Source organism: Otolemur garnettii, unplaced genomic scaffold (assembly GCF_000181295.1).
Source record: "Otolemur garnettii isolate 467f Iridium unplaced genomic scaffold, OtoGar3 scaffold00211, whole genome shotgun sequence".
In the NCBI taxonomy this organism is placed as follows: domain Eukaryota; kingdom Metazoa; phylum Chordata; class Mammalia; order Primates; family Galagidae; genus Otolemur; species Otolemur garnettii.
In genome coordinates this window covers 1,558,154-1,568,735 of record NW_003852606.1, presented here as the reverse complement: position 1 = coordinate 1,568,735, position 10,582 = coordinate 1,558,154, and the positions used below count along the sequence as shown (strand labels likewise).

At 50.4% G+C, this 10,582-nt stretch overlaps 1 protein-coding gene across 2 annotated transcripts in view; it reads left to right on the top strand.

Moving 5' to 3' along the window:
• Nucleotides 1-10,582, top strand: part of SNRNP70 (small nuclear ribonucleoprotein U1 subunit 70) — a 23,562-nt gene that overhangs the window by 9,019 nt on the left and 3,961 nt on the right. For both annotated transcript variants that reach the window (XM_012812537.2, XM_012812536.2), the window contains exons 5-8: nucleotides 2,717-2,781; nucleotides 2,916-2,978; nucleotides 4,587-4,668; nucleotides 7,850-7,951. In XM_012812537.2, coding sequence (XP_012667991.1) covers nucleotides 2,717-2,781; nucleotides 2,916-2,978; nucleotides 4,587-4,668; nucleotides 7,850-7,951 — 312 coding nt within the window. The remainder of the gene's footprint in view (nucleotides 1-2,716; nucleotides 2,782-2,915; nucleotides 2,979-4,586; nucleotides 4,669-7,849; nucleotides 7,952-10,582) is intronic.

The window sequence follows — 10,582 nt, the reverse complement described above, 5'->3', positions numbered from 1 at the left end:
ACGCAAAGCACTTGATGTACTCCTTGCTATTGACTTACCACAGCTTCCAAGTGCAGTGAAGGTGATGCATTAAGATGAAGAAAATGGAGGTTTGTTGGGGCAAGTATGCCTAAAGGGAGAGATGTTATTATAGTCATCTGAAGTCTAATGAGGTTTCTCAGCTCCACAGTCCAGTTCCTATGAGCTCCTGCTCTGGAGTGGTACCTAGACCAGCATTTTATTTTATTTTTTGAGATAGAGTTTCACTGTGTCACCCTTGGTAGAGTGCTATATTGTCATAGCTCACAGCAGCCTCAAACTCCTGGGTTTAAGCAGTTCTCTTGCCTTAACCTCCCAAATAGCTGGCGCCCACCACAATGCCTGGCTATTTTTTTGTTGCAGTTGTCATTGTTTAATAGGTCCGGAATGGGTTTGAACCTGCCAGCACTGGTATATGTGGCCGGCACCTTAACCACTGAGCATGGACACCAAGTCCTTTTAAATAAATATTTCCTAAGGATGGGGTTGCCAGCAGAGTGCACATGTACGCTGGTGAACCACTGGCCAGCGTTAGTTCTATGGCACCCTTTTTCAGTTAATGTATTCTACTTGATACTACTGATTTGGCTTCATTTTCTTTTACCTCTAGTCACACTCCGGCCCACTTGGGTCATTGACAACTAGAGGAGACTTAAGCTGTAGGCCTGGGGTGGGTTCCCTTTTGTCTGCTGGCACCTCTTATCCACTTTTCAGAAAGCTCAGCTCTCTTTGGCCTTTGTCCACTCCCTTGGGCAGCATTCATTGGTCCCACTGTAGTAGTCCCATAGTAACTGTTACTGACCCAACTGCTTGGTGTTTCAAGGTGTGTTTCCTATTGCTGGTGTGACACTTTTAGGCCTTCAGTTAAATGTCACCATCTTAGTGAGGCCTTTCCTAACCTTCCCTTTTAAAATGGCCTCTTCTCCCCTATCCCTCAGTCATCGCCTGATAGGATGAAACATGATTTCCTTATTTAACCCTTCATTAGCATATGAGCTCAGGGAGGGTAGGGACATTTTTCTTGTCTTGTTTACTGCCAAATGCCCAACACCTGCAACGGTTCTGGGCAGGTAGGAGGTGCTTAGTAATTACCTGTTGAGTGAATGGGAGTGAGGCAGTGCACAGTAAGACTGGGGCACAGAATTACATCACAGAAGGATGAATTACAGCAAGCAACTGGGGTGTGGACAGCAGAGAGGTGGAGTTGTCTTTACAGTTATATCTAGAAAATTATTCTCTTAAGTTTGTGGGTCAGGCCTCTGCTTTTTAAGAAATCCTTAAGGTCATCTTGACCTTAGTTTATGTTCAAACCCTCCCAAGAAACAGATCTGAAACACTTTTTCTGGCTTCTTGCAACACCCACAGTGTTCTCCTGAGAAAGTAACCCCCAGGGATTTAGGATGAGAGCTTGGTACTTTGAATGCTTGGGCTTAGAGGTGAAGCTGGCTTAAGATCTTTAACACAGAATGACATGACCCCTGTCCTGTGTCCGGGGTTTTGTCTGCTAGCATTTGCAAAATAGTGATAGATGAATTTCAGTGTCCAGTGCTATGTCTGGGCCACGGTATGTGCTCAATTAATTATTAATTTTATTCCTTTTCTCGTATTCTCCCAGAATGCAACAGGGTCTTCTGAGGGTAATGCTATACTGTAGAAGAAGTGTTTCCACTGTGCATTGGGCAGAATGCCTTTAGGGCCTCAGGAGGAGTCAGGGGCATTATGTGTGCTAGGGTCAAATATTGTTTGGTGAGAAGGGCTTATTCCCAGCAGAATCAAGTATGGGATTGGTTTCTTTCTTTCTTTTTTTTTTTTTAAGAGAAAGAGTCTCACTTTGTTGCCCTTGGTAGATGCTGTGGTGTCACAGCTCACAGTAACCTCTAGCTCTTGGGCTTAGGTGATTTGCATGCCTCAGCCTCCTGAGTAGTTGAGACTACAGGCACCTGCCACAATGCCTGGCTATTTTGTTGTTGTTGTTGCAGTTTGGCTGGGGCTGGGGCTGGGGCTGGTTCGAACCCGCCACCTTATTATATGGGGCTGGAGCCCTACTCACTGAGCCACAGGCGCCACCCGGAATTGATTTCTTAATAGATTCCTGGATCCTCTCTTTGGAAATTGTTGTTCTTCAGTGGCCAGACAGGACAATTATTTGCCTTGCAAGGCTGTAGTTTAGAGTCTGATTTGTGTTCCTCACTCTTCATTTGCTCTAGCAGCAGCCCTGGTTTCCTCCCTGAGGCCACAGGGCTTAGAGGAGAAGGTAGGGTTTTGGCTTTTATTCCAAGCCTTAGGGTTGCTTAGTCTGGGGTTTTCCTTTAGCTGTATTTGCTGTCTGTGTCCATTGGGTGGCAGTACAGCCCCACCTGAGGGAGGGAGCTTTAGCACCCGGGTTGATCAGGCTGTCTCTCCTGAGAGGCCCAGTTGCTTGGCTCACTTTGCACCTGGGAGGGATGGAGCCCTTAGGCCATGTAGATCTGAAATGGCAGTTGGACCTACCACATCCTGTCAGCTTAAAGTCTGCCTTACTCTTCCCCTGCATCAGCCTGAATCATCATTTACAGAGCCACTCTTAATAAAGGTTACTGTGCTTCAGAAAACCATGATTCAGAGAGGGGCATGCCTCTTCTTGGCCTCTGCCTATCTCTTTGTCATGTTACCATGGGCACAACACTTTCTACTTACACATTTTCTTCTTCCTGCACAGGGGACCCTCACAATGATCCCAATGCTCAGGGTGATGCCTTCAAGACTCTCTTCGTGGCTAGAGTGGTAAGTCTCTAGCTTCCTTCCCCTCAGAACCCCAGGCTGCTGAGATAGAGGGCAGTAGGCTACGTCCTGAGGAATGTTCCTAGGGGTTTGGGACAGCTGCCTTCTCCCATTTAACTTCATAATCTGTCTTGTAGAACTATGATACAACAGAATCCAAGCTCCGGAGAGAGTTTGAGGTGTATGGACCCATCAAAAGAGTAAGTGGTTTGAATCAGGGATATTTGAATTGGGAGTGGATGGGGGAGGAGGCTGTGGCCTGGAGTGGTGTAGGGAGTCTCAGTCCTGAGGACACCTCACATCATTTCATGCCCTGGTTTACATCTTGATTGTACTTCCAAGCAGTAGACCTTGGGTATCAGAAGTAAAATTAGATGTCACGACTGTAGGTTGTTGGCTTAGAACAAGGGTTGGCAAATCTGTAAATAAAATTTTCCTGACACAAAGCCATGTAGCCTTATTCATTTACACATTGTTAGTGGTTGCTGGTGCTATAAGGCAGATTGGGTAATTGGGGCGGAGTGTGGCTCTTTACAAAGTCATTTAAGTACTCTGTGTCTTATTTCTCCAAGTGATAAAATGGGTAGATATATGCCTTCACTGGGCATCCTGCATGCAGACTGCTAAGTCTAAATGTGCTCATGCTGGCCTCTCCCTACCTCAAGTCTCTCATGGGAAGTGGTCCTGTGGTATTGAAGTACTCTGATAGAGTCCTGACCCTAACCTTGTTTTTCTCAGTCCACTTTGGGTCAGTTTGGAATTTTCATTTGGGTTTGGGGGGCTTGTAGGGTCCCGGGGTTCAAGTCCTAGGGCCAGGTGAACACAGAGTCACAACCATCTACGACATGGGCTGCTCACTGAGTGGTAGTGGTATGAATGCAGAACTAGCCATCCTTTGGGGACCAGCTCAGATGCGGTCACTTCTCATAAGTGATTCCTGTTTCATCCTGACGTCTGTCCTAATAGTCCTGGTTAGACTGTTGTTCATAGTCAAAGTCCCATATGATTCCAGAGGGTCTTCCTGACACCCAGAGCTGACCCCAACCCTGTTCATATCTCCCATGGTTCTCGTATATCAGGGCAGAGGTCCAGTTGCTATAGTCTGCCATCAGGGCCATTCCCCATCTATGTGGCCTTGTGTACCTCCACTCCTTCCCATCTCATCCCATCCACATGGTTGCACCCATCACACTCTCTACATTCTTTCCTCCCTAGCTTTGTACACACTGGGTTTGTTTTTGCACGTGCCCTTCTGTTGCTTTACCCTAGAATTCCCTGCCTTGTTCGCGTTCAGAACTCCCTTGTTTCCCAACCTTCCTGTTTTTTTTTCCCTGACTGCATGAGTTGGCTACACGGGCCTTTACTCTTTTCAGCTCCTTACAAACCATGCTTCTTGGCCTGTTACTAGGGGTGTTTGGTGATCATGGGATCTTTGTGGCCTGATCTGAGGATCCTATCATCAAAATACGTACTAGCCACCCAGCCCCTTGCCCCATACTTCTCCCAAACCCTCAGACCTTTGGAGTTAAGTGCTATTCTACATGGCAGGCTGACACCTCTTTGTGCCCTTGTTCATCACTATTCATTGTTCAGGTCTTAGCTTAAATGTGACTTCCAGGAAGCCACCTCTATGTCTCTCTGGTTTGTACTGTGGCCTTTGCTCCTACCATTAGAGCATAAGTCACTCAGAGATCTTAGAGGACAGAGGTCTGAGGCATCACACAGCCCAGATCTTAGCACATAGGCTATGGGATTGATGGGTGGTGTGTCCCTGCAGCAGAACTAACCTGCCCCTGGCCACTTGGCAGATACACATGGTCTACAGTAAGCGGTCGGGAAAGCCCCGGGGCTATGCCTTCATCGAGTATGAGCACGAGCGAGACATGCACTGTGAGTACCTCCCACCTCAGCCCTTCCCTCTGACCCGCTCTCACTTCTCTGCTGCCCCAGCCCCTTCCCAGTCGTCTGTCCCCTCCCTACCCTGCCACACCTGACATTAGCAATGTCTCTTCTCCTCCCTCTGTTTCTGATATATCTTTTTTTTTTTTATATACGTGTTTTTTAAAAAACAAAAACCAAATCCCCCACAACGTGTGTGTGTGTGAACCTGGGGAGGTAAGTGTCACACGTTGAACATCAGGGACAAGGAGGGAACTGGGTGGGGGCTGGGGCCAGCTGGAGGTGGGGGGAGGGGTCGGATTTTGGGGGAACCTTTCCCCATTAATTCCCCCACTGGAGTTGGGGGCAGCCAGGTTGGAATGAGGACTGGCCTTTGTACCTGCCTCTCCCCCCCCAGTAGAACTGGGGTTGGGCCACCCGACCCTCCACCTCCCCACCCTTGGCCCCACACCATGTTCTCAGTGGGCAGTGGGGTGGTAGGTGTGTTCAGCGCCTGCCCCCACAGCTCCACAGCCCCCTTTGAGGCTGCCGCGGCGTTCACATGGGTAGGGATGGATGGGAGGGGGCGGGCAGGGCTGCGGCGTGTCCAGGGGCCGCCGTATTAATTGACTGTTCTTATTGTCACTGCAGCCACCACGCAGCTGGCTTGCAGCTGATGCTTACGCTCCCCTTACAACACCTCAGTGTATGGTTGGTATAAGGGTTTGTATCATGGGTAAGATCACTCAGCACCGCACACCAGCCCAGCTTAGCCAGGCAGCTCAGGAACAGCAAGGCATCCCTCCCCCCACCCTAGTTGCCCCCTCAGCCTCCCTGCACCCACAGCCCTTTCCTTGATGGGGTGCCCGTTGCCCCTCTGCTCCCATCCATATGCTCTCTGAGAATCTTGTTAGTCCCAGGAGAGGAAGGATGAACCTCTGGGAAAGGCAACCAGCCTCTCCACTTGGGCTCCACCCAACACCCCTGCCTCCTGGCTTCATAACATTAGCGGCAAGGTGGTGGGAACACAGAAGATGGAATGCACTAGGGTTGGGGCTCCATGTGGAGCCCTTTGGCCCTTCCCTCCCTGCCACTCATCCCTTTTGTGGGACTGTCACTGAATATTTTTGGAGATTCTTTCTTGGCTGCTAGTTGCAAGGTGCTCTGCCCCCTTCCTTCTTGCTAACCATGATGGAGGCCTCCTGAGTGGGCTGGCTGTGGTGCCCAGCTGCTCTCCAGAGGTGGTCAGGAGCTCCCCAGAGTGCATGGGATTGGGGCTGGGGGGTGGGAGAGATCAAGGGGTAGGCTGCAAATAGCTGAAGGTGTAGTAGGTTTTTACTTAAGAACCTTTAACTGTCTAAAGACTTAAGAGAGGGAAAGAAAGAGAAGCCTAGACGTACACAATCACATGTTTTCTTTGCTGTTCCTCCTGGGTTGGGACTCTTTGGGGTTTGGGATACTGAACCCAAGCAGGACTCCTTTGCTTGACTCTGATCCTGGTCCTTAAATGCCTTCCCTCACTCCCTTCCTCTGGGTTCAGGGGCCAAGCGGCCCCTCCTGCTCAGAGCACAGCAGCACTCATCTCCTGGACCCCTGTGTACCAGCCCCTGGGCTGAAGCAGCTGGCGGGAGGGAGTGTGGAGTTGCAGGTGGAAATGTCATTCTAGGTCCTTAGGGGTGGCCCATGTGCTTAGCTTAGTGTGACTATTGGGAAGAGTAAAGAGGTTTTCTAAAGCCTCCCCAGCCTTCTTTCTAAATTCAAAAAAGGTAGTCCTGAGGCTTTCCAGCTCCCAGATTTGGTGTTAATCTTTGTCTCCCCGTCTTTAAGGCCTCCATGAGGCTGCTTTGGGGTCCACCACTTCCTCTGCCTGTCTCCAGGTGGTACAGGAGATGTGGCTCCTCCCCCTCATGGCTTCCTAGTACCCCCTACCTCTCCTTCCTGTAGCTTTAGCTGACCCCATGGTGGTGGGGGTGGGGGTCTGTGCGCGCGCTCAGGTAAGCTTGGGGGCTCCAGGTAAGCGGTCCCGTGTCCCCCCCCCCCGGGAAGCCCGCCTCCTCGCCAGGCCCCCAGGAGTTGCCGAGCCCCCCCCATCCCGCTCGGTTTGGACACCCGCAAGGCCGGCATCGGTAAATGGCACCTTTTTCTCTTCCTCTGGTTGTTATTTGGGGGGGAGCGGGCTGGGGCGGGGCAGGGTATTGTGGTTGGTTGAGGATAGCCCCCTAGGCCAGGGCTGGGGGCGGGAACAAGGACTTCTTGGCTTTCCCAACAGTCCCATAGGATGATAGGCCTGGGCATAAGGCCTGCCCTTTGCTATGTCCTGCCCAAGAGCAGCAGGAGCCTTTCCCTTCATCTCTTCTCCTCACCCTTATCTGGTGGGCTCCGGCTGGGGCAGAATTCCCAGTGCATGTTGAGCCAGGGGTGTGGAGGGTGAGATAGGACAAGGCCGGGTGGGTGGGTGGCAGGGTCAGTCCTCTCAGGTAAGGCAGGGATTTTCAATAGCACCGCACGTCTTCCCATGCCTCCCTCCACTTTACCTCTCCCCTCTGCAGTGGGGCCCCTCCAGGCCCTATGGGAGCATATAACCCGCCTCTCTGCTCCCTGCCATTTCCTGAAGATTTCTCCCACCCCCTTCTGGTTCATTTTCTGTTCTGATGTCTGTTCCCTCCACACTCACCCTCCCCCCCAAAAAAAACAGAAAAAAAACGGTGTGGACTGGGGTGCGGAGCGGCCCAGCAGGCCTCCTGCCCCAGCATGATGTTACAGGGTGCATGCTTGGGGTTGTGGAGGAGCCCCCTCCCCCACAGCAGTCCAGCGTTGAGTTAACCTCCAGTTTCTTTGCAGCGACTTTGGCCACCCTGGTGGGAGGGGGCTGCTCCATCATATGGGAGTAAGAAGGGCCTGAGAGCCCAAGGAAGTGTGGTTAGGGGTGGATATCTTGCCCCCCCAATGGTGGTTAGGGGGTGTTAGGAAGGAGGAGATAGACACTGAGATGGAGCAGGCCCCTCACCGGTGTGGGAGAGGGTTGATCTGGCTGTCAGTTGCCTGGCTGTCTGGTGTGCGTGTGTGTGTGCGCGCGCGCTGGTGTGCGTGCAGTGATGGGGATATGTGGGGGTGGGGATGCTGGAGAGGTGGGCCTGTGCTGACTAGAGGACCCTCTGGGGACTCCTCTCCCCTCCCCCCCCATCTGTTACAGCCGCTTACAAGCACGCAGATGGCAAGAAGATTGATGGCAGGAGGGTCCTTGTGGATGTGGAAAGGGGCCGAACCGTGAAGGGCTGGAGGCCCCGGCGGCTAGGTGAGCACATCCTGCCCATGTTTGGTGCTTAGAGGCCCTGGGCTATATGGCCTTGTTCTTCCCTTTGTTTCTCCACTGCTGCTTTTTGTCTTCTCTGCCTCTTGCTGGTTCTGTCCACATCCTCCCTCTCTTTCTAGCCCACTTCTTTCATTGCCACCATATTTCTGGTGCCTTCCTGTCTTCTCATTCTGGATTACTGATTAAGAGTGGCGGGGCCCCAGATGCTGGCTTGCATATTTAAAGCTGGTAGATTTCCCCTCTTCCTCCTTCATTTTCCTCATCTTGGGCAGTGGGAATACCATCAGAGTTCACTGAGCTCAGCATAAGAGATATCCAGGTTGGCAAATAACACAGTGGGGCTTGTAAATGTCATTTCATTGATCTGCTTATATTGCACTCTTGCTCTAGTTTGTTTATTCATCGGTTGAGCAAGTTATGTATTTGATCACTAGCTATGTACCAGCCTTCTAGTTGAGAGTAAGACAAGGACATCGTCTGGCCTCAACCTCTCACTCCTACATTTAGTTTCCCTCACTGTCAGCCATTTACTGTCTTAGTCAGGGTCAGTTTGGCTGCAAGTATCAGAAATAACATTTGAGCATTCTAAAATAAAGGGACCTGGCTCAGTGCCTATAGCTCAAGCGGCAAAGGCGCTAGCCACATACACCAGAGCTGGCAGTTTTGAATCCAGCTGGGGCCTGCCAAACAACAATGACAACTACAACCAAAAAATAGCTGGTGTTGTGGCGGGCGCCTGTAGTCCTAGCTACTTGGGAAGTTGAGGCAAGAGAATTGCTTAAGCCCAAGAGTTGGAGGTTGCTATGAGCTGAGATGCCATGGCACTCTACCTAGGGCAACAGCTTAAGACTTTATCTCAAAAAAAAAATAATAATAATAATAATAATAAAAGGGACCTGACAGTTCAGAATAGTGCCTCGGAATCCAGAGGCATGTGATGCCATTGGACCCTAAGACCCCTAGTAGCTGAAGTTGTCAAGACTGAGCAGCATGCATCTTGCAGACCATGTTTGAGGTCCCTGCACTTCATTTCTGCCTTGGTTGCTATCTGTGCAGATGGGTCCCTTTGGTAATGCTTTGCACTGGCCCCGGTCCCTGCTTCACACCTTGTCCTTGATAAGCCTCTATGTTTTGGGGAGGACCCATGTACCTGATTCAGTGTTGGGTATGAACCTGGGCCTGAGGTCCTTTTATCTAGGCATGCTTTTTTTTGAGACAGAGCCTCAAGCTGTCCCCCTGCATAGAGTGCTGTGGCATCACAGCTCACAGCAGCCTCCAACTCCTGGGCTCAAGCGAGTCTCCTGCCTCTGCCTCCCAAGTAGCTGGGACCACAGGCGCCCACCACAATGCCCAGCTATTTTTTTTTTTTTTTTTTTTTTTTTTTTGTTGGAGCCTTTTTTTTTTTTGGGGGGCCCCGGCCGGATTTGAACCCACCACCTTAGGTGTATGTGGCTGGTGCCTTAGCCACTTGAGCCAGAGGCGCCAAACCTAGGCATGCTTCTTGAGGACGGAATCCTGTGAGGCTGAGAGACAGTTCTTAGAAAAGAAACGGTGTTAACCACCCTTAGTTCCTTCCTGCTTCCCTTCTTGCTCTGGGCCCACAGGAGTCCTCAAACTATGGCCTGTGGGCCACTTGTGGCCCTCTGAGGACATTTATCCGGCCTGCTGGGTGTTTTTGGTGCCACCTCCTGTCCTGCTTAGCAGCCAACTCGTCCCAGGCTTGTAGTCTGGCCCTCCAACAGTCTGAGGGACAGTGAACTGCCCCCTGTTTAAAAAGTTTGAGGACTCCTATGCTAGGTAGACCACATACTCAATCTGCTAAATGTCTGCAGTTGACTGGTGTGTTCTTACCTTCCTGGTTACTCTGGGGTGGAGTGGGATTTTGAAGTTCTACTATTTCCCTTTGTTGTGAGAGAATCCTAGAATTATCAAAATCTTTCCAGAAACTTCTAGTTTGATTGATACTCAAATTTTATTGGTGTTAACCAACCCATCTTGACACATGTAGAAATACGTGTAACCTAAAGTTTTTTATTAAAACAGTTGTAATGTTGGTGTGCACCATGGTTTTTTTGTTTTTTAGAGACAGAGTCACTTTGTTGCTTTTGGTAGAGTGCTGTGGCATCACAGCTCACAGCAACCTCCAGCTCTTGGGCTTAGGTGATTCTCTTTCCTCAGCTTCCCGAGTAGCTGGGACTCCAGGTGCTCGCCACAATGCCCAGCTATTTTTTGATGTAGTTTGGCCAGGGCTGGGTTTGAACCTGCCACCCTTGGTATATCGGGCCAGTGCCCTACTCACTGAGCCACAGGCACCGCCCAGCAGCATGTTTTATTTTTAATTAATTTATTTCTAAAGACAAGGTCTTGGCTATGTTGCCCAAGCCAATCTCAAGTTCCTGCCTCAGAGGGTAGGAGTAGTTGTGACTCAGGCTCAAACTATTATGTCTAGCTCCATAGTTGTGTTTATACTCTGTTTTATTTTTATTTTATTTTATTTTATTTTTGAGACAGAGCCACAAGCTATCCCCCTGGGTAGAGTGCTGTGGCATCACAGCTCACAGCAATCTCCAACTCCTGGGCTCAAGCGAGTCTCCTGCCTCAGCCTCCCAAGTA